Below are 25,907 nucleotides of genomic sequence, written 5' to 3'. Positions count from 1 at the left end.
CTCATTTTGGAAAAAATCTCACAGAAAAATTTACCGCTTTGTGTATACAGCTTTGCTTTAGACAGTGTTGCCAACCACTATCATCTTATCATACCTTCCAAATCAAGGATCACACAATGTGTCAAAAGGTTCTGTGGTTTGATTGAACATTAGTTTTACCAATATCACGTCCCAAAATTTGTTTTGAAATTTTAGATACTGATCAAAATTAAAGAGATACCAGGTGTTTTTAGCATTTTTCATGATCTGAGCAGGTCATGATATGGCCAAAACCAGAATGACCAGATGACATCAGGTGAGTTGGCAACACTGCTATAAATTAGTGTTTACTGAAACCATGACAATGTAAAATTAGTTTCCAGTCTGTATTTCTAGCTAGTGCTAGCTCCTGAGTATTGTTTGATCACAAATGTTCACCTCATGAATTTATCAGGATCAGAGCATTGCACTGCAGTGAAAATAGTCCCTACACATTGGATTGCTATCTAAAACAACGGCAAAACAAAGATTAATATCATACATACTTCAAATCAATGTCTCACATAAACATATCCAACTTTTTTTTGAACTGACATAACTATACGAATGAAGATCTACATCATGGTCATGTATCACATATTTCTGTCAGCGAAGTCCGTCAGCACTTTCTTCGTTGTTTCATAGGTGAGAAACAAGGCACCCGTAGAAGGAAAGGTCCTAACGATGGTTGGCCCTAGTCCATTATATAGTGCTCTGATACCTGTTACAATTTAAACATTAGGTCAAAGACTGTATTTTTGTAAAACAAAGAAAAATCTGTTCAATGTTTGCCCAAAGGCAACACACAACAATGTTAAAAAATAATCTTTATTTATTTTACAACAATCGAATCCCGGGTGGCACAACAATGTTGTAAAAGATATTGAAATAGACAAAAAATTAACTTCACTCTTTATCATATTGCAAAGCATAAATTGTGATTTATAATGAAAAACAAATGGAGATTGTTTCTTTTGCCCAAGGATATAGTGTACCTTCTGTCTTCCCGATGTGTGTGAGAGTTTTGTAAAAGGATGGAGCCTTGGTGCCCACTGTACTCTCGACTTGTATTCTGGACTTGACGACATCAGTAGGGAAGATGGCAGTCCATAAACAAACACCTCCTATACCTCCCGACACTACTGTTCGCCACACACCTACAATCAGAGGCAAACAAATTTAATCAGAAATCTCATTGATTGAAAAGTTCATATGATAAAGATACATGTATAGGATTTTCTAGCTTTGATGACAGATAATGTCTAACCAAAATATTGATGTCTGTTAACCCTAGTTTCAGATGTCTCTTCGCCAAGACGTTGATGTCTGTTAACCCTAGTTTCAGATGTCTCTTCGCCAAGACGTTGATGTCTGTTAACCCTAGTTTCAAATGTCTCTTGGCCAAGACGTTGATGTCTGTTAACCCTAGTTTCAAATGTCTCTAGGCCAAAATGTTGATATCTGTTAACCCTAGTTACAAATGTCTCTTGGCCAAGATGTCTTAACCCTAGTTTCAAAGGTCTCTTGGTCAAGATGATGATGTCTTCTAAACCTTGACCTACAAGTCTTCTGTCCAGAATGTAAAAGTCTGCTAACCATAATGTCTGTCATCTCCCAACCGAGATGTTGATGTCGTGTAACGCTAATGCCTGACATCCCCATGTCAAGATTTTAATGTCTCCTACTCATGATGTCAAGTGTTTTTCACTCGTGATGTCACCTGAAGATCAGATTTCACTTGACAATGACACTTCAGTCTTCCAACCCAGAATAAAGATATTGTATGACCTTAATGAGATGCAGCTCTATGAAGTCTGTTGGTGACAGGCCATGTCAAAATGTAATTAAGTGAAAGACCACATGTCACTGGTGATGGCTTTTAACAGGTTCTGATATCTACTACTTATTTTTTCACATGCTATCTTTCATTTCACTTATGCTCCCTAACATGATATCAGATGTCTGTTATCAATATAAGTTCCTGTGCAGCTTTTAAAATATCTGTAAGCTTACAAGATTAGGAATGAAAATTTTCACACATGCACATATCAAACATCAAATTGTTACTGTTTTCTATCACAATATTCAAAAGTATCTACAAATAGCTTTTTGTATTTCAATTTGGAAATCACTTGGTATAATTGTACACACCAATTTCATCTTTTGTTTTGCCTGGAGGTGTGAGGTAGTGACGTGAGATTTCATAGCCTCCGAAGAAGAAGAAGTAGCCAGGCATCTCCCTAGCCATGGTACTGGTGAGGCCTTTAAACATGCCCCCAATTCCTTCCTGTCGCAGGATATCTTTTGTCAGTCCCCAGGGACCACTAACAACCAAAAAACAATGTTACAATTTCATACACAATATTCATTGCAGAACTTTAGTTATATATTCATAGTTTAAACTAATCAACAGTATCCTTGTTAGTTCTTGATCGTGAATTTTACACACAGCTTGACATGTAGCTTATAGAAGATACTGTTTCTCAACCGTTTGTAACTCTTTTGTTATTCCCATTGACTGAAATAGATATTGCATAAGGGACACATTGCTTTGACAAATCTTCAAATAACTTGTTTAATAGTACTTTTACTTTGAGTCTATAGTACTTACTGAACGATACATACTTACATTTTCATTTTTTCCATGCCTCCTTCCAATTTTCCATGTGTTGCCATTTCTCTCATGGCCTGTAGACGACATTTGATGAGCTCTGTTGGACAAAGTGTGAATGAGCAGAAGAAAGCCGCTCCACTCCCTGATAAAGCATTCTCCACTGGATTCAGGTCTGCTACACTTTTCTTTTTAGAAACGTTCATGACAAGCTTCTGACAGAGACCATAGAACATGAAAAGGACAGAGTTCTCAGCAATATTGGCCGTCATGGCTGGAATGGTGCCAGCATATAGTCCCCTTATACCATCCTGTCTGTAAGTTTTCATAAAACAATCAAATGCATTTTTATATATTCCTGGAAAAGTCTGCATCTTCACCTTAACTGTGTCCAGGGACTGTCCAACTATGACATTGGCTATTCCACCTGTAAATATAATTTATATACCAGTAAGTACATTTTATAAACATATAAGTACATTTTTAGTATTTGTAAGTACATTTATATATCTGTAAGAACATTTTTCTTTATCTATATACATTAACAGTAAAACAATTGTTAGCTAGTAGCAATATCTAGGAAGCTTACATTTGCATATGCTCTGATTTTGAGGCTTGAAAAGTTGTGTAATACTAGTTCTATATCACAGAATTCTAGCACTTTTTTTTCTACAGTACAAGAAGTTCTCATGAAAGATGATATCCAGAGATTAAATACTAAAATTTTGGCTCATTTCATTCTACAATTTTTTTCAAATGATTAAAAATAAAAATTAAAACAACTTCAAATTGTCATATAAAATCCTGATCTATGTCTCCTCCCATCCCCCATCCATCCCTTCCTAAAGAAAACTCAGATTTACAAACCATTCCCAAATAATGAGAATATAAAAAGTGTGACCAGAAAGTAAGATGTGTGACTTTGCCAGGGCTCAAACCCACAACTCCATTTTACTAGTCCACAACTCCTACCAGTCAAGATAAACTCCCTTTGGATGAAGGAGTACATGGCAGTATCTCAATATGTATATTTTTACACAAGCACTATTTCTGACATCTATATTTCTTTGAACACCACATCAACCCAGGTTTTCTAGCTTCCATGAAGCCTCTTAGACTCCTTATAACTTTTACTTGAAGTGGTCCACTACACCAAATGAAATTAATTATTATGCATCCAGTGGGGATGAAACCCCGGACCTATGGCATATGTGTCCACAGATATGTATATCATATATTACCATTGACACCTCCTATAAAATCAATACTGGCATCTACTGTCTGTCGTAGAGGGGAGACAACTCCTACTTGTCCATCTATGGCACCCATTTCATCAGTAGGCATTTTGTCCTTCCAGCAATGGTTCTCTACCAGAAAAAAAATAGATACAAATGTACACATGTATATATAATTTGTATGATGTGATATGTTTATCAAAGGGGTAAACCACATTTGAGAACTGATTTCGGGGTTCCATCTGAACATGACCATCACATACAGAGAAATATTTATGACCAAACATCTTAGATATGTACAACAATTGAAAAATAACACAAAGAGGTAGAGGAGTCAAACCTTGGTTTGTGTCTCTGTGGAATTGTAGATGGATACCTGAGTATACTCCGTAGACAATAGATTAAAAAAGTTACATAGGAGATAAACATCAACACCAGGATCTGTGAATTAGTGGAGATTATTAGTTGACATCTCAATGATAGAGCAACATTATAAGAAAACATTTCTTGACAATATTGATACAAGCGTCATTTGATGATTTACTAAATTTCATCCTGCAAATGGTGTTGGCAATGTCAAAATACACTTTCTACACATATTTTTGCTGTATTCGTGAATGCCAGAAAAAAGCTGTATTTTAACATGTGCATTGATTCAATAGAATTACATTATGGCTTACTTAAATATTTCATTTAAAAATATTAATAACTAAATTCATTCACAAAAAAATTCATGAAATTGCTTTTAACATCCATTGGAGTGTGAAACTCTTTATCCACTTAGAGCAATTATTTTAAGCAGAATTCAGGGTAACGTCCATGTCAAGGAAACAAAGATTGATTAGGCTTCAGAAACTGTTGAAGTTTTGATAGCCTGAATTTTCAATAACTGTTGTCATATAAATAAACACATAGTCAGTACCTTAAAATATAAGCTGCATTTTGACTCGGGACAAAAAGACAAAAGTGGCTCACAACTTTTGTCTTTCTTCACCCTCACCAAAATACGACTTAGATTTCAAGACACTGACCATGTATTCTCTATATCTGTTATCATGATGTCATTGTATTGTGAACCATATTTCGCATCTAAGCTCTACATATGCCATTGTAAAATTATTCTGATGACAGTAGGCTTAGCCTATCAAATTATTATTTTTACTTCATATCCTATAAACAGCCAGGGACATGCCAGGTTTCAGTAACTAGCGACTGCCACACATAGGTCTCGAACCTGGAACACAAAGGTGGAGAGCTAGTGATTAAGCTGGTCACCCACCTTAACCACGTGACCTCCCCAGCATAACACAACATGTCAACAAATAAAATTAACAGATTCCAGGGATCCCTGGTGTTGATGCTCCATTTCCTATAAACATACACGTATCATAAAAATTCCAACTGCATGTTATAAATTACTGCATAACATCATATTACAATGGTTGGCTGGTGTATGTTTGACACCAATGTGAAAGGACAGGAAATCACACATGAGTGATAGTAGATCTCCAGTATTTACCAACTTAGCCAAAGAAGCATGCTCAATCAGCTGAGTGATAGAGATCGTATTTAACAATATGTAAAGCTACACCGACCTACTCATTTTACACATGTACAGCAAATTATTGTACTATGTATGCATAGCAGATATGCATGACAAAATGCCACAAATCATATTAAACTTAATCAAATCAAATCAAATTAATCTTATTTAATTAAAGGATCTCTTTCAGGAACAATAGAATTCTGAATATGCACCAAATTAAATAGGTGTGATATTTTAAGCACCTTGGGTGACTACCCTTGAAATAGGATTTAAAAAATCCAGAAGGTCCATAGGGCATGTGCTATGACCTATTCAGTGTTGTAACAATAGCAGTATGAAAGGAGTCAGTTTTTCATTTGAAAATTTAAGGTATTAAAACCACAGCATACATTACAAAAATGATATTCTGTTTGATTATCAAGGATCAGTTTGACAATATGTTGGTTAAAATCAGAGACGTATATAACACGTGTTATATATGTCTCATTAAAAATGTATCGAAATTTTTCAAAAAGAAAAAAAAATAAGATTTTTTAAAAACATTTTTTCAGCTATGACAATTTTTCAAAGAACTGAAGCATGTACCTTCAGTTGGAGTGCACAAAAAATATATTATTTGGCTCTTTATGTCAAGAACATTTTGTGAAAATTTCAGGAAATTCGATAACCAGTTAAAATGTCATTTAAAAACCAAAATATTTGTATTTCAATTCTAGTCAATTTTGTAGTGGTCGACAGGGATCAGTATTTCATCAGAAAAATATATATTAAAACAATAGTCATAGGATGTCATTCATTAAGGAGCTAGCCTCGTAGGTCAAAACAACCATGTACGTACCGCATATACGTGTATCGACAGACCTATATATATGTATGTAATAGATAAGATATTTGTACTAAATGTCCGATAATTACATCAATATTTTGAAACATGTAGTACTTCAAAAAGAAATAATTAACTACATAGACGAGGTATGGAGTGAATGTAGCAATAACAAAAGTACCAGCCTCGTATGTCAATACACTCATGTACTATCTGTTGCTGAAATACCTACCTTGTCACAGTATACAGCCGGCTGATTGGAAAGAAGAACTCTATGTGAAATAAACACGTTGTGTTTTCATTAGATTCAATGACCTTGGGCAAGAGTTGTCTTCCCGGAAACGTTATTGCATTGGTTGATCGAGACACACCTTCAGGCGCTCTTTTTAAAAGAATACCATTGCATCATACTAACATATTTTGCATATCCAGGGACGTATATAACACATATACATATATGTTATATACGTCTCTGGTATATCATTGAAGTCGGAGCAGGCCTAGCCTAAAACATTACCTGTATACGGGTATATAAGTGACAGGATCCGTACTCAGCTAGGTCGCCCGTGTAACAAACACAGTACTGAAGATGCAACTGAGTATATATTTTTGTTTATGAAACCAGAGACGTATATACATGTTATACATGTCTCTGATAAAACGATAGAAAATGAGAGTAACACGGAAGTGATGACTATATACCGGCAGAAAGGAAATTTGATTTGAAATACATTATACTTTCTGATGGTATGAAATTTTAAATGTTTCAGTGCCGAGACAAAAAGAGACGCCCATTTAATTTTTACATATCTAAGGTATATAAAACGTGTTGCATTTTGTAAACAAAACGCCTTGAATTACGAGATTTTTTAGTCTGTATATGATAGATCTACACACGTGTCCAACGTATATATTTATAGCGTAATTAGGAAATGTACTTAGTTGTACATTTATGTATTTAGAAAATAAATATACCCTATTCCACATTTATCTATCAGTCATTTCTAAATTTATACCAACCACGATATATAATAGCACATCTGTGCGATAGAACCGCACAATGTGCGTACAAATGTGCGATAGCTTATTTTTCATGTCGTGCGGACATCGCGAGTACGTCGTGCACACATCGTGCAGACCTCGTGCGCACACCATGTAACGTTGTGCGACCCACAACTGAAGTACATCTAAAAATACCTACATACAACAATATACAGACATTGAATACTATGATTAGTCATGCGTTATTTCACAGATATTTCTGCAATATTTCACAATTTTTAATCATTTAAAAACATCTGGTATTCTAGTTTTTAAGCAATTCTGGAATATAATAACTTACAGTTTTGGTGAGTCCCATACGACACCTTCGGACAGTTAATATTGCCGCAAAGTACTATGGGTACAAAGTTACCATTTATATCCCATGCTTGTCTTTGTATTATGTCGTTTCTGACCACTATCGAAATGCCGATTGTAGAGAACAAATGTGCTTTTATGAGTAAACAGTTCAGACATCCGGTAAACATAAAACTTTACCATAGAACGTGTCAACCTAATAGTCTGTTTGCACCGAGACAGTGCTGGGAAGGCAGCCGTCGCGTAGTCCCTACTCGCTTATATTACAAATATTCTAACAACCATCTTAAATGTATTGTATTGTTGATAAAAGATAACGAAATTAACCCTTGTGGTAATACGGATTAGTAGGTAAACAATATTTGGCAAAGCATGCTTTAAAAAGCACTTACCTGTCAAAGACCGCCAAGAGAAGAAGCTTGTCAACCACAGTGCACAGACACCAGGTGTCTGCCGATGCACTCGTGCTAAAAGGAAAATTTGTAACTCAGTCGACCTTGCGAAACGACCCAATTTCGAGAACATGACGAATATCACTAAACCGTTGGAGAAATCTCGCAATATTTTATTTTCTTAAACATGGTATATATGATTCGCTATCTATCGTATCCCAAAGATGTCGCCAGACTCCACCAAACCTCGTTAATTTGTCAAATTTCAGATAGCCGGTTAATCATCCAGCTGTAAAATCACACACTGAATCCGTATAAATTAACTTTAAAAACACCTTTACATCATATGTAATATAGTTATTAAAAACACCTTTAGATGAATTCAACTTAAATGCGGTGTCAAGAATGATCATTTGTGTATTATTTTTAATTAGATACTTTACGTATCATGTGGATAATTCAGTGTCTGATTTCGTTGCCGGATGGCTGCTCGAGTTACTGAAAATTGACACCTCGACGTTGTTTGAAAAAAACCGACTACAGCTTTAAGTCATAATACATGACATGTGGAAATCTAGTCATACAGTAGCGTCTCCAGACAAGGATCATAACACTTATAAAAAGATCGCCCAACTCCACAGTCAAGTTGTACTAGATACATACTTTGACCTAGATTCGTACCAGTACATGTCAGTGCGTTGTTATCATCCCTGCAGGATGTCCTTAGTTATTATTTCACACCCAAGAAACTCTACATAAATAAAATCGTCAAATATTTTATTAAATTATTTCAATAGTATCAATTCTACAAATGATTATCCCTGTAATTTCTCGCACAAGTTAAAAATCCTTACGTAATGAAACCCTTTTTCTTTTAGATTTTGAATAAATTTCAGCATAAGTGCTGATCGTTAATGTATGTTACTTAGTTAACATAAGTTACAAGCATTGAATACTACATTACTCCGATACTAAATTATTGAGGTGCACTTAGTAACATATGTACTTACGGTTAGTTACACTTAGTTACGCTTAGTTACACTGAGTTATTAGGAGCTTAACCCTATGTCACTCCAGTATGTGAAACTACGGTTGTGAATTGGTAATGCAATTATGATAGTTGCACATGTAACTTAGTTATCAAGTTCACGACAGACTCATATACATCACCCGCTTATCTCGATCTTTTCTTACACCGAAACCGATATGAACGGCTTTCCACAAAGCCATATGACAAGCGTGATGCTTTCAATTTCCGTGTTACGAATTTTGAGTTTCTGGATAGCAACATCCATGTATCCCCTACTAAGGCGTTTACATGTCACAATTATCTCTTTTTTCACCATTTTCGTGCAAGAACTCGCCAACTGACATACAAACTCGTTACACAGAGTTTCAAAAGGTGCAGATTGATGAAAGTTATTGGAAAGTTTCACTGTCGTTATGGTGATCTCATTGAAAATGATTCTATTTATTTATGCGATGCAAAGCTGGACCTGTATGGTGCAAAAGCAATATAAAAGCATTTCCTGACAAGCTGCTCAACTGATCTCTCATAGGTTCACTGAAGAATACCCGAAGGACTTAGGGTAACATTAACATATGTGTCATGGTTGGCATAATAAAGAAATAATTTTAGTCCCAGTTTAGATTCAAATGGTATAAGAGTTATCTCCACTTTACTGTTATGGATGATAAAACTTACACATGAACGTTTATCACTAGGAACATTCGACCTGTCTTCCTGCTAACATACATACATATCTATATATAAACCCCGAAATATCACCGCTGTGTGCAGACGACTACCAATATGCATGATTACAAAACACGAAAATGTAAAATAAATAAATAATAATAAAGCAAAAACAAAAGGCACTGTGACTTATTGGAAAAGCATCTCTTCAAAAATGTACATGTAATATAAAAAATTTCCAAGTTCAAGAATAAAAGCTTGGGACACAACCGAAAAAATACCTTTTCAAATATGTAATACAACCTTTCCACAAGTTAATGAAAAAAACTGGGACAGATCAAACAATTTTTTCTCCAAAAAAATTAAAAAAAAAATACAAGTTAAAAAATAAAAAACTTCGACATATTGGAAAAAATATTTCACAAGTTCAATAATACCAATACGTATGATTATAAAACTAGAAAATGTTGAAAAAAATCTCCCAAAAATTGGGACATATCGGGAAAACATTTCTTCAAAAAACTAATAAACAAATTTAACAATTTAAAGAAACCAAAGCTATGGTACATGGTAAACATATATTTCGAAAAAAAAATGTAATATATATCGAAAATCGCTTCAAATATGAGAAACATGGTTTCAAACAGTGTGCTTAATAGTATTGATCCATTTTAGGTAAGTACCGAGTAGACAACACTAGACGAAAGACAAATTAGACGGCTGCAGCTAAAATAGTGGCGTCGTTAGGATAATCACTTAAAGGAAAATAGACGTGTTGACTTTCTTGCACCGAATTTTGTGACATTTGTTAGTCCTTCCGTATCGATACGTTATGTTACATTCCAGATCTTTGATTGATACGACTTGTTGAAGTGGTCAAGTGATGCAGTAATGATAGTGATTGCTGTTGACCAGACACAGATGATCCTTATGCTTTTAGCAATTGTTTCAGCTTAATTGTCTGTAATTCTGAAACACATTTTAACCAGCGGTATGTAATTATTTTTCGTGTTAAGACAGAAAATATCAGTCAGTAAAATCAACCACTGATACGAAAACTAAAGCAGGAAGACCACCACATTCCGACATCAGATGAATCCTTTCTGGTGTAACATCATTATGGAGACGTAAACGTTGATAAAATAGATAAAATCGCATTAGTACACGTTTAGTTTTAAAAGAAAGCTGGTAACCGTATTTTTCACTTGGTGTTAGATGACCTCTACGTTTTCGCTTTACAGCCTTGACATTTAGGATACGGCAATAAATTAACTAACAAAACCATATCTTCCCCTATTTACGCAGTCCTGAAAATCTTTTTCACACTTCATGGGGAATAGTCACATCACAGCATGTTCTTCTATAATTACCACCATTTGAATAGGACGAAAGCCATGATCACATTCCCAACCCACATTACAATTTACGAGGCAATGAAAGGCCATATAACGTAAAATTGTATTCAATTCAATTCAACTTGATTAGCGTAATTATAATTACATATGTAATTTAATTGGTAACACAAACAGCATAGAAATAATAAATGAAAATTTAAAAATGTTGAACAGATTTTAGCAAAATACTAAAACAAACTGGTTACAGACCAATCTTCCTCAGTTCTGGTGACTGTTTAATAAGGAAACAGGTATGAAGTATGGCTTTCATACTGGATGTCGACATAGCTGTAAAATTTGTATGAAGTAGGGTTAAAGGTTTATTCAACTTGGAGATAAAATTTGGAAATTGCCTATTTATCAATGGAGCAATACTCTTCATCACCCATTGAATGATAGGCTGTACAAAGCCTCTGCGTGCTGGGAATACTTTTTGTTCTATCATTAGCTTTTTCAAGTCAATCTAAACTTTGTGAAAAGCCTTATTACATAAACATCAGGCAGATTTACAGTTCACTTTTCTTTTGTTGTCTTCTTTGATAGGGTTGGATAGAATTAATTTATTAATGTCAATTAAAGAATTAACAACTAGTCAACAAGTATTGTACCTATTTAATTCTACATTCTGCACATTGAGAATTTTCGACACATAATTTACAAAATGTATACTGACTGTATATATATCCTTATTCAAAGCCAGTGTCTCTACAACAATAGGATGTATCATTATTTGTAGTTCTGAAAAGATAATTCCGGGCTTGAATGATTATATATGTATTTATTGGGAGTTGACGTATTTCTCAACGGAATGCAAAGTTCTTTTATCAATATTCAATGTGCTTTTACAAAACTTTAGATATACTTGTTCAAAGGGTAATTAATAAAGATAGGTAGTCAAAAGATTTGCCATTTGTATCAGCTTTTTTCTTGGCCACATCAAGATTTTAATATAGATCCATGAACCAAATTTCGGATTGTAAGTTAATATTGGTTCAATTAACAAATTGAATTATTTGGGTCAGGCTTCAGCAGAATATGCTAAAATCTATTGAGATTAGTTTTTGGATTGCAAACAGTGCTTTAAGCCCTTCGTTTAATAAATCTTTAACAAATGGTCAGAATTTGCGCTTCTGTCTCTATCATCGATAAGATTATAATTCGAAAAGAACATATATTTTGTATTATCAGGGTTAACTGACAAGTACTTTTCTTTGTAGCATGGATGTGGCTTGCTTAGGAAGAACATGACTCCCTCAGCTGTTTCTGACAGTATTGACAAGTCTTCAGCAAATATAGAATGTGTGCAACCGACTTCAGTGTCCATTAGTCTTTAATCTATTAAGGAAGACCATGGATGTATGAATTAAAGAGTGTTGGGCTTACACTATCTCCCTGTTAAACACCTCTGAATAAATCAAAGTAGTCAGCCTTGAAAAAGAGAATTTTAGAGAAAAGATGTTTTTGATGACATTAAATGACTTTTTCACCGACTCCATGCTTCGCCATTTCCTCATACAGAGTAACATGCCAAACCAAATACATATTTCACTCTGGGGTTTTCCTGAATCTAAATATTGAAGGTTGCACATTTTATCTGATATAAATTCCACAAGTCTGCTTTTGACGGTTGAACTAAACAGTTTACCATGCAACCATTAATAGAAATACCCCTGTAGGTTTTTTGAGCTGTGGAGTCACATTGTTTATATATAGGAAGGATTTGTGTCAATCAGATGGGTACCGGTCATTTATCAAGACCGCGTTAAATAGTTTAGACAGTGAAAACACCATTATTTTGCAACTATGTTTAATAGTATGATTTGTGACAAAGACTGGTCTACGTGATTTTCTGCAAAGATGGGATTTTTTTTAGGCTAAACTAAGCTCTTTTATGATAGATAATAGGATGCTAATCCGTGATATCACTGTTTAGATTAAATTGCAAAAGCATCACGAGTAGATTGGTCAATATTTTTTTATGACAAGAACTTTTGAAGTGTTCTATAAAATCTTTCCAATTTACTTGATCCTATATTCCAACCTCATTTTTATTCCGTGATTTGAGAAAGGTCAAGACTTAATTTAGATTTGGAAAGCTGATTCTACAGAGCTTGACATTTCTTTAGATTGTGACGTATTCCACTCGCGTATAGTCCCTCGACCGCGACACATGTACTGATGAAACAAACTTGTGGTGGTGGTATCCACGTGTTTCCCACGGTGTTGTGCGGTGCTGATATCATATAAATGTGAACATCAGTTACCAGCCTAATATACGTCTTGTTGTTTCTTTTTGTATAACAATTAGATTAATTCAATCTTACATTGATGTCTTCCATCGGCAGGAAAACCTAAATACCAGAGGAATAGAGCATAGCTGTGTAACCTTATTAGGCACTGCCTCACTTTTCAAGAGGGGTTCGAGATGTCCCTATCCATGGTACACAGTCATGTTTGATAATTTTTCTCCCACATTTTTATAAGCAGAATTGCGCTCATGGAAACCTATAGTTTGTAAAACGTTGCAGTTTTCTGTTATAATTTAATATATGTTCAATTTCTTGTCTTTTATATTATAAATCTTGTGTGTCATATTTTATATCTTAAGTTCTATATGGTACCATTTTGTTTCATACCCGAACAGTAGATAACCCAAGATGCAAATTATATCGAATATGGATCACAAAAACGTTTAAACGCAATGTTGTACAACGTAAATTATCTACAACATGAAATACAAGATATTGGATATAAAACAGTGTTTAACATAATAAATCACAAGTTGTTAGAATAATAGTGTTGTCACGGTGTACACTGTAACAAGAGAAACCTTGTCCTGAATTGTAATAACATTCCCCTCCGTTGAGAAAACCCTATATATCATACGACTGTGACATATTCCAATCACAAGATTTGAAGTTGTCATGAACTGTATATATCGGGAAATTATAAATCAATGACGTCTTGATAAAACTACACCATATGAAATGATAACGCGACATTTGCGATGTGGGCGGTTTTCGCTCTTGGGAAAACATAGTTCTGTCTTATCCGGGACAAGTGTTTCTACTTTTTACAGGTCGGAATTTCCTTTTCAAAACTTTGGAGGAAGCAGGAAGCATAACCACGCTAAGGAAATTGTACGACGTTATAATAAAAACTCATGGCGTCATGTCAGCCATTTAATATTAACTTTATTGCATACTGCGTTATAACATTTATTGAAACCCGGCATTGCAAAAGAGAAAACAAGTTATTTTGTCCCTTAAGGATGAGGTAATCCGCAATCACTCGATATGTCTTAATTTGTTTGCCAATTTTATAACCTTTCAAACGGTTTAATGGTCCCTCAATCAAATCCCGAAGGATTAATTTCTATTTTGCACGGACACGACTGATAATATAAACATTATTTATTTTGCAACAATTATTCCAACTTGTACTTATCGCTCTTGTTGGCCCGGATGTAAGCGCGCGATTGGTCCTATTGTGGGAGGAAACCGGAGTACCCAGTGAAAACCCACGTGGTCGGGCAGGTGACCCCTTACCTTTTCACGTCCGCCCGGGAATCGAACCCCGGACGTCTAGGTGAAAAGCGAGCGCGATTTTTCTTGTATATCATTTGTTGATATTGTGATTTTGACTAAAGTTACAAAAGCTGATTATTTTAAAAAGACATTTGTACTTAAAAGACTTAAATTCATACGTACAATAACACGAAGTATTTACGGAATTAATTTTCTCATACTTGATGTTCCGTATTGATACTGACCTTAAATGTACCTTACCCTGCTACCACTTTGATACAAAATACTTGTTATTTGTTTATGATAAGAAATTGTAACAGACATTCTTCTATCAAAAATAGAAAATAATACATGGGTTAAAATTGATCAATGTCTTCAGATATTACAAAAATCTGTTCGAATCTATTTTTCCTGCTATCGACATGCTATCTGCTAGTATGACCCGTGGATCACGTGGAAATCTTAAACTCAGGACTTTGCTTAGCCAATCACATATGACGTCTCTTTTCATGACGTTATTACTGATTGGTTAAGTCAAAACATGAGACAATTTTTAGCATTATGCTTGTTTCATGATCCCGATCCTTGGCCCGATCAACCATTTTATGGTTATTTATTTTTGTATTATTCCTAAATATTTGTACCAAAGCGTCGTAGAGACTCAGCTGATATTGATGACTAAGCATGAGCATGATTTAGAGACACGGAAGTCCGGCTCTGGCCATGGTAAGGAAAGTACTATTTAATTGATCGGCAAAATATATGATACTCTAGAATATCGCGCAGATATGCAGTGTTGAATTGTGTTATCCGGGATGATTTTCTTAATGTACCATTACATTACACTGGAGGGAGATTTCACGACGAGAGGACACCGTGGAAGTGCTACTATGTAATTACGTGATGTCTATCAACAAGCTCGGGTGAACGTTAGGCAGCGAAATGATTGAGGACGTGATGACTTTATGCCCTCGCTGAGACAGGCTAATTCCGGATAATGGCCCTTTGGGGGCATTTCCATTGTAAAACCTTGTACGATATAAGCAATGCTTCGCCTTCTTTGTACTAATCTGTGGTATGTTTGACAGAAATAAGAACATTTTAAGAAAAAATAAAAAAGGCCGTTATAAGATAGGACATTTTGTCAGATTTTTTCAAACACGCTCGGTGATTTCCATGTTTATTAAGGAGTAAAACTAGTAGTATCATCTACTGTTATTAATCCATATTGACCTTACGTTGTCATTTAGTTAATACCCTTACGGCGTTTGTACTCATGTGAAGACTTAATACAACATCATCAACAGAGAACACAAGTATAGCTGTCCCTTGAGACCTCTAAACACTGAGATGACGACCATACACAGTTGTTGACGATATACAATGATACACATATGTAGCATACTCAGAAGTTTATGAACACAAATTTACTACTAATGGGAAGTTGTCTACTGTCATCGGCTGAATATAACCCTCTCATTTCTGACGATTATCGTCTCTTTGCTGTTGAACTACAGGGAAACGCCGCTACAGTTCTGAGATAAATTCAGTCATATATTTTATTTACCGCAACAAGAAAAAATGCCCACATTCTGTTTTGATATCTACAACAGTACTTTACGATCGCGAATTCAATAACTTCCAATATTTTATCCTAAGTTAATTGACCTTAACAATATCTAGCTTGTTAAAGTAGACAGTGTGACATATTCATAAAATGTTTTCGACATTGGTTTTGGAAATCTGTTTTTTTCTCACATTTCTCCGAAAACATGTACCACTGCAGAAACTGGAAGATAGGGTATGACAGTCTGAAAGCGAAACGGATTTGAACGTTCGAAATTATATCTGACTACCTTGTTGCAGCTATATGCCTTAATGATATGTAACATTTCCGTTTTAATGATTTTATATCTTGAATTGAATGCCACCGTTGTTTTGAAGCTCATTACAGCTGTAACGTCAAAGATGCAAATCACCTGTCTAATATTTTTTTTTTCAAGAACTGGGAGACGTACTTTAAAGTTAATTTTTTTTTATGTTTCTCTGATCAGGAAATCACAATGCATCCAGAGTCTGTTGTTCACTACTGTAGTTGTTTATAGACCAGGAAGTGGTGATCACCTTGGTAACGGTTATCATATTTCATGCCTTTAAACGTGGCGTTCTCAGAAACATTTCATTCTTAATTTAATAAAGTCACTTCCTGATGTTCTAAATCAATTCTAAGAACACTGGTTCCTGCTATACACGTCTTTGAAGTGCATTGGGAATATTCATAATTTGCGTTATGTAAAAACATCATATCATCATTCAGTATTTGGAGCACCAATCTTAATGAAATAATAAAACTAATTCGACGCGAGCCGATTATGGTTCTATTAGAAGCCCAAAAGAAAATTGCAGAAATTCAGAAATATTGATATTTTTCGAAAAATCTTTTCTAAAGTTACTTCCGCAATATTAGGTAAGTTTATTGATGAAACCCAACAGATCAGAAAGCCATATTTTGTTTTCTATGGCAACCACACAGATTGAAATTTTACAATTAAACAACTATGATTGTATAATAGTACAAATGTTAATAGAGCATAAACAGTTTATAATTATTTCGAATTCTATCAAACTTGGATGCCTTAATTCAATAATAAAATCATCATGGACTTTTTAAAACAGTTATTGCTATTAAGTGTGCTTTTGTTTTGTTAATATGCGAATACTCACTTGAAATTGGAAATAAGCTGCCGTCATTATCATTATGTTCATCGTGATTATAGGACATAAAGAGGTTTGAAACAAACCTGGGATTTTGTAAAGGCTAGCCAACATGAACAAGAAAAAATATCATATCAGATACAAACGCATTTTAAGTGTTTTTGCCAAACGATCGATCATTAAAGTAAATACTGTAGCACATCATTCTTGAAGTCATTTCGGCACTATGTCCATGGTCTTCATTGTTAAGTCACAGTGCTGTCTTTGTATATGGCATCATTTCATAATCTAAAGATGGCGTCACCATAGATTATATTACGCATATGTAATACACAACAAAAGTTGCATGTGAATAACAAGGCAATCATACAATAAACACATGTTTATTTACTGCATTGTGTCTTCTCTGCATCTTCAATAAATAGAAATTATGTAATAATCTGAGGTCTATCGAGATGAAAAAGAATAGAACGTTTGCGATAGGTTCATTACAAATGCATTCAGAAGTCCCCTTGTAAATCTTTTTTCATATCTTGCCCTATATTGGGTCTTTGAATTTGAGAACGTGACATTACTTACCAGGATTGATCAGGGTTTACATGGTCTTATTTACCTTGTATATGTCAAGGGGTTTCCGTGTAAAGCTTTCTTTTGTTAATATTTTGCCCCAGTTTTATTGAATTTGAGTTTGGATTATGATGATGTTGACATGTTGGTATTTCTTATTGTTTTATCTACAAAGTATAGATTCAAAAGCACATTTTCCTGTTTGGTAATTGTTAGTTTTTATATAGATTGCGAGACTAGATATCAATGTGATAATGAGAGATACGTATTTCAAATTATTGTTTAAATAACCATATCAATGTTGTGAAACACAAAGTTCATCCATAAAAAATGATAATAAATAAATAAATAATAATAATAATAATAATAATAGTAAAAAAACAATCACAAGAAATAAATGACAGCGAAGTGAGATGGTAAGACGACTCATATTGAATGCCTGCTACGTGACCCTTTTTTCCTTATTAGCCAAGGAGACAAACGGCAGTATGCTGCAACGTACTAGCGCCCAGTCTGTTGCTTTGTTAATAATGCATGTTAAGTTGGCGCTGAAATCCATTAAATATTAAGCCAGGCAAAACACCAGCCTAAAGATATTTTCTAATCAGGAATCATACGTAACTGGTGATGCTGGCAAAAGTCACTGATGACACGCCGTGCGAATTAGGACTAGGATTTTCACACCGTAGATACAAAGCATGATTAGCTTACGAAAACTGTCAGTATGAAGAAACAAGATATATCGAATATTTATGAAATCATATTTTGTAATTTGTTTTTGACAACTATAACTCGTGTGTACCGATAAACTAAAATAGAAAATGGAGTACATGTTCTTGTTGATCCGGATCCTGTTCCATACAAGCGCTCCTGATTAACGTCGATAACCAGATACCAAAACACCCATCAACTGTGATGATACCGAGCTTGGCTCATGTACTCGTCTTTCAGATCCGGATTAAGTCGTAAATAATGAGTAAAACATCAGTGAAAAGGATTAAGGGATTATATATAATGTTTATATCTGCTAGCATCACTATGAACCACGGAGATAATGTTAAATCATAACATGTTTATTGATTTGTTTATAACATAAGAAAAAGTAGTGTTGAAGTATTTTCTGTAATGGAGAAAATATATCTAATATTTCTCTATTACAATGTATTGGCAAAAGAAACTGATGGGAACTAATATTATGCTAAACCAGAAAATAAATCATTCAATTTATAATGATAATAAACTGTTATCAATGTCAACACATGTTCACAGGAAAGGAGTAGATTTGCAGGCAGATTTGAAGTCTATGTGGCACATCGCCTTGAGTCTGACACGAATGGAAACATCAATGCATAATAGCAACCAAACAGACTGAGATATTTCTGTTAAGTCTAGGATAACCAATGCTATGAAGAGTACAATGGAACTATTAAAAACAACATTGACCGTTAACGTACATTGATATATCTAGGAGTCTAATATGGCGTGCCGTGCCATAAAATGGAGATCTTAGTCTCCGTTTTAGAATCCTAACTAAAAGGTAAGAAATTTTGCAATTATGTAATTTTGAGGAAATTTCATTGCCACTTTCCGAATTGCATTTATACAGCAAGATAATAACACCACACGTACGTCGACAATCGTCTAGGTTACGACCCTAGCAATAAGAGTTGTCTCCACCAGGGAATACAACATATAAGACGCAATCTATGAACATGTCAGTGTTTTCTTTGCTGTTTTTGCAAAATTGATAAACAAAACGCGAACTATAAACAAGGGAATTATTAAGAGGAAAGCATTGAAAATGCACAGGGAGACAGTCCGTGGCAATTCGATCAATGCCACGTTCGCAAAGAGAGAATCGGGATTCATTATAATGAAGATCGTGCCGTTGACTACAATACTTTACCTACATTTTAATCAACCTGTTGCACGTTTTAATTAATTCGAACAACAGCACGGATCAACATATCCTCTTGTTCTTTCAAAATCATTCGATATTGGAAATCATTATTTTTTTTTAATTCGCGGACATTTATTTGGATTGTTCTCATTCACCTCTAAAACCTCAAAAAATTATATTGCAATATGCTATTTACTGGTGTAAATATTTTCGATGTTGTAAAATATCACGGAGATTATAAGAGCGTATATTCAAGCTCTAAAATATCGTTGTGGTAATTCACACCTTTAATATTTGGAACCTATTGGAAATCCCGTTGCAGCGATTGAATAGTGGTTAAAGCATTTTTAAAAATTAAAAAAAATCGTCAAATGGAAAGACTATACACGAAGAAAAATGACAAAAGTTCTATATGACAACTTTACAAAATATTGATGAAAAAGATTGAAGTGAAAAAGATATGTAAAAAAGACCTATGGCAAAATTGAACTAATGTTTTCCTAGACGGTCTATAATAAATCGGATGATGGATACATAACGAACGGACTCCTAGAATTTCCGATGGTCCAGGTATTATGAAAATGTCTAAGCCATGAAAACTAAGTTAAGAATAACCAAATGTGTGAAAGGGCCTGGGCACTCCGATACATTGTAGGAGAACTGCAAGTATTCTACTTAATTAGTATTGAATCCTAAATACAATTACAGATTGATCATTAGGTTAAGATGAGAGTTTGCGTTCAGTACCGATAAACGAAGCAAACATTCTCATGCTAATGGATTGATATTTCATCAAGCTAATATTCTCGTAAATTTATACACAATGTAATCAGATTTATATCAGACGTATAAATGCAATTTAAATCTAATTTGCCGAAAGAAGCATCACACGTGATGTCGTAGAATGATTGTCACTTTCCTATTGCGTTCAATAAAGTCTTCATTACTTAGCGCTGTTTCAATTACAGATGCTCGGCACCATCCCCGTCTTCCCATTAAATTTCAATTGAGGGAAACAGTTCAAGAAATATGCGTGAATTAGTGAATGTCAGCGCTGGTCACTACCAATCGTCACTCGCAGCGTGATTTGTGAGTGTTTTTATCGACTTAAATGATTTTTTTGTGAGGAGGAACGTTTTTGTTGCTAAGGAATATAGAACTGTTTAACGTAAATACGTTATGACCGTGCAACGCTGCATAAAGCCTCGGCATTTAGTTTTATGTTTTCTTTACAAATACACCTATTTTAGGATTTTACGCTTTATCAACAGGATTTGTTAATTTTTATTGAAAAATGTTTTTATGACTGAATACAGTTGATATTAGTTTGTTGAAAAAATGACGACATTAATGAATGCATTTCTCATATACCTTTGGGAAATAAAGGGCATGACGTTGACTGCCCATGCCATAAAGATGTATTGGACAATTGATCGATCGGCACCGAGATGCTGATTACGGCAGGTTCTTGAAGTTACAATATACAAAATACATCAACATGACATGGAAACTCTTAATTCTGAAAATCGTGACAAAAGACTTGCAAGCTTTGACCCGAAACACTGGCGTAATATATGATATGTTTGTTAGTGCATGGCCGACTTTGCTCAGTTGTACCCTACTGTCATATGTTAACTTTCATAATCTTTTTTATTTAAAGAAAAAGTAATCAAAATGTCACTTCTGTCAACCGACAAACAGGAAAAGAAAGATTTATAACGAACCAATTCAGTAATCTGCTTTATAAGTAATACATATTTCTCAGTGATATCTTGATTGCAACTAAACAAACCGTGCAAGAATCAGCTGCGCGAATACTGTCGATATTTTACAAGCCGCACAGGAAAATAAAACAAAAGGTATTGACATTCAAATAATCTTTATTACCATACTACGTAATGGTAGACTGTCATTGCTGTACGTTCATTGCAAATATGAAAGAAAACAATCACAATGTGTCTCGATATTTCAATTTCATAGCCTATACAGTAGATATCAATAATTTGTTACTTATTCCGCGAAGACGCTATAACATCGTAATCTCTAAATGTGAAAAAAATCTCAACCACATATTCTGATTAGCTTTTTAAGATGTTCTGTCTGGCATGTTGTATTAAAAACCAAATCGATCGAAAGACGCTGTTTATTTTTATAAAACATGCCATCTGTCTGGATGTTATAACATCATCAAAAAATTCCGTGATCAGCGTTTCTTCTAGACCTGTTTTATTGAAGATACTACAGAATAAATTTTGTGCAACTATGCACTTGTTCTATATATTTACTATGACATACAGCGCGTGACAATGATGGCGTCATTTACGTGTACGTGGGCATGTTAACGACGACGTTAATTATTCCACTTGTCAGATAACACTGTGAATCAGTTATATTCGAAATAATATAGGGACATGTGTATTCAACATCGATGTCTGTCTAATGATGGCATTTATGGTCAGTTTTTAATGACAGGATTTCGCAGGCAACCATAGCAGTTTAAGGTAGGCTCATTTCCTGATTTTATACATTGATATATCGTTTGGTTTGATAGAGCCGAAGAGACAAAGCTTTATTAAACCAGAAGCTGTTAAGAAACGAATTTACAAAATGATTTAAAGTATTCTGAAATCCCTTTGAACATAAGAATAGTAAACTTCACTTCTGGTGTTAACAATGCACCATTTATATAACTGTATCCCTCATTCAATAGCATGGATTATGATGTTTATAGATTATTAAATAAAGTTTTGACAAAGACCTAACCATCCTTGGTGATAATAACAGCCGCCATTCTAACAAAATATTTTGCCTTCCGATAAAGGGTTGCTTGCTTAGTTGGCGAGCTATAGGAAAGAAAATAAAAAAAATGTTCGACAGGATGCCCCCTCTGCAAATAAAGATATATACCTTTAGTTACCATTAACTTGAGGTTGGAAAAGATTAACAAGGATTGCTGAATGTGTGGGAATAAACTTTTGAATTGGAAGTTGTTGATTATCTAGGCAATCATGAACCTAATAATAAATTACGAATGTCACCATGCTTTTACAAGTTTCCTTATCGGAACATATTCATGAAAATACAAAAGACGATTAAGCTTACAGCTGAAGACATTTTCTAAATTCGGTTTTACGCTTTTGATCATTATTGGAAAGTTTAGCTGCTTTGGTTTACATTAATATGAAGACTGGAAAGGAAACAATTTTGATCACTTCTTTTCAGTATATCTCCCACACCTTACACTTCTCAGTAGCATAAGGGACCCGTTGCATGCCAAAATGAGCAATCCGGGCGAAGCATCTTGCCCAACGACAAACCTGGCCAGTCCGTGATCTCAGCTTGTGAGGAAAATGCCCCGTTCAATTCGAGATAGAGTCATATACCTCGCATCTTCCATGGATTTGTTCTCGCGTTATACTGACTGAGCTTTCGTGGCCTTTGTATCAAAACAAACAACGTTCGTTTGCTATCTACTGGTGCTGTAGGTACATGTCAATGCAGTTCAAACATAAACAATCTACAGTCATAAACATGCAGGCATTTGTTTGTTGAAAACGTAAAAACGCTTATTTTAGCCCGAAATACACAGTACCGAGCATCCTGAATTTAGGAATAGTCACAATCCTTCGTTCTCATTTCTATAATCACTGTTGAAAACATTTCAATCACCTGCCGCTTTGTGCACAATACTAACGTGAAAATATACAAAACTAACATACATGTTCGACCTAATCACAGTAAGAAAATATTGAATATATACAGATGCAGTTTGGTTAATTCAGTGCAGTATTGTTTCCTCTTAACTTGATTTTGAACCTTGATATTGTTGGGAATTGCTCTTATTTGCAATATACTTCTGTATGTGGCGTGCTGGTTTTTCTGAAACGAATGGGCATAATTCATTTCTTTGTCGACACTTAGTATGAACAACGGAACACTTTAGACACTTATCAAAATTGGCTGAACAGCTTCTCCTTTGTATCAAATAGTATTTACTTAAGATTTGTGTCAGTACAGTGTGAAAAAACATGCTAGGAAAGTCATACAAAATAAATAGTGCTTATACTCTTACCGAAAATTCCGTAATGAACATTACACAATATAAAGGAAGGTCGACGCCAACTCAAGTGCTCATTGTAAAAGTAAGGGATTTCACAAACTAAATGTCAGGAGGAACAAACTGTGGGAAAAACCCATTGCTTACTGTGTTTATCCAATATCTAAAACTACAATACGGTCATATCTGTACCCATTCCCTAATGCAGAACCTAGGAAAATACGGTCAATAGCATAAAGTGCAAGAGCACGTTGGGATGGTCTAATATGCTTTATTGTATTTATAATCTAAGCCTGGAAGAGGTTTTAGAAAACCATTTACAATTTAGGGCTTCTTAATAGTAATTTAATATTACCGAATGATCGTGGACAAGTCATAAAGATAACCAACAAGTATAGGTGTCGTCTTCATCGTGATGGATGGTTAATAAAAGTACACAAGGATTTATTTAACAACAACATGTTGGAAGATTAAGATGATGGTAAAACAGTTTACAAAGAGTCAATGAACTAGGATTAAATAAGATTAAAATATAAATAATTGAGTTTCTATTTATACAAAGTAAATAAGTCATTTTCATGAACAAAGAATTTAAAACTCAGAGGAAAACTATTATCCATTATTCAAACTTTTTATTTGATACACATGTAATTATTTCATAAATCATAAATAACTAAGGAGTTTTGTTAAAGTTGATAAGAATGAACAAATTTCGATTTTTCGATCGGCATTATTGCCTTTTTTTATCAGCGTCAATTCCTTCAAATGTTATTTACATTATTACTTGTATATCACGAGCAACGATATAAGTTTGAAGGAATTCACAAGCGAGTTTTTTTTTAATCTTCTGTCTTTTTATCAATATTTACAAAAGTAAAGATCGTGATGTTCTTATCACTATAGTGATGTGTCATGGGTTGACAATATCCCCGACTCTCCATTACAAAACGTGGCATTGCTTTGCTGATTTACACCAGACCAGAAGTTTGTTGTACAATGTTTATTTTTTCTTTTTTTGATCACAAAACGATTGTTTACCATTTTGTCCCACTTGAGTGATAACAATATCAAATGTTTTCGTATTTTGTGTTTATCATTTCCTGCATTTGATTCACGTGATTCCCATCATCGTTCTTAGAATTTATCTAAGAATAGAAAACTTGTAAATAATTACTTTATGACCTGTCCAATACCTAACACTTTTTTCTGCGCTTAACTTGTAACTGACTCCAGATTTTCGTTTAGCTTCCATAATCCTATATACTATCTACATGACATGTTCTACAAAATCAGCCGGAAGGACTAATGGTAAAATGATCCAATCTCAGGAGGAAACTTCCAAGGAAACGCTCGCGTGTGGATTTCAAGGGCAGCAACGATCTCATCCATTAGGCTGTCATTTGTCTATGTCCTCTGTAACCTCCGACAGCACTCTCGCCCCTAACGTAATTACCAGGTAGTTCGGACATGCTGTATACCTTTTTGCAAATGTTGGACAGATGATGACAGTAATGTATATTATCAGCGACCCATTCCTCTTGATATCGGTGTTTCGAACACCCAGAAAACACATTTGCTTTATCAGGCAAGCCCTCCATGTACAACGTTTTATTGTAATTGTGTAAGAATTAGATAGGCATGTTGTTCTTAATTGCTGAAGAAACTATAACTCTTCACTCTTATTGAGGTGTTCATGCAATTCTGACATTTCCTTTTAAAGGTTCTTCCTAACTTCTGTATCCGTGAGGTTGGTATGATGACAATGCAGATATACTGGCGATGGAGGTTGTCAAATCAAGATGGATGTCTGCTGTGTTGTATATCTAATTACAGTGCACTATACTACATTACGAAGAACTGCCTTTCAGTCCCTACAAGGTCAAAGAGGTGAAAATTGTTTGGACTCACTATACGGTAATGACTTACTCCTTGTAACAATATTAACACATAAAAACGTTTACAACATACAGCTTTGGGATATTGACTCATCCGCTACCTTTAAAGTAACAAAAATGGTTTACTCATTACATACACAAAACAAAGTTTAGGCAAAGTGTTTCTTTTGTT

General features: G+C 34.5%; 1 protein-coding gene across 1 annotated transcript; it reads right to left on the bottom strand.

Moving 5' to 3' along the window:
- Positions 1–227: 227 nt before the first annotated feature.
- On the bottom strand, positions 228–3,973 carry LOC132546165 (mitochondrial ornithine transporter 1-like). Its single transcript, XM_060209873.1, has 5 exons — positions 3,871–3,973; positions 2,648–3,056; positions 2,170–2,342; positions 1,014–1,175; positions 228–739 (listed from the first exon to the last, which is right to left on the bottom strand). The coding sequence occupies exons 1-5, from the start codon at positions 3,971–3,973 to the stop codon at positions 612–614; spliced, it is 975 nt and encodes a 324-aa protein (XP_060065856.1). The 3' UTR covers positions 228–611.
- Between the last annotated feature and the right edge of the window lie 21,934 nt (positions 3,974–25,907).

Source organism: Ylistrum balloti, unplaced genomic scaffold, assembly GCF_031769215.1.
Source record: "Ylistrum balloti isolate Yb309-2 unplaced genomic scaffold, AGI_CSIRO_Ybal_v1 Utg369876, whole genome shotgun sequence".
NCBI classification, from domain to species: Eukaryota; Metazoa; Mollusca; class Bivalvia; order Pectinida; family Pectinidae; genus Ylistrum; species Ylistrum balloti.
The sequence above is the reverse complement of the archived record's forward strand: the minus strand, read 5'-3'. Positions and strand labels throughout refer to the sequence as shown.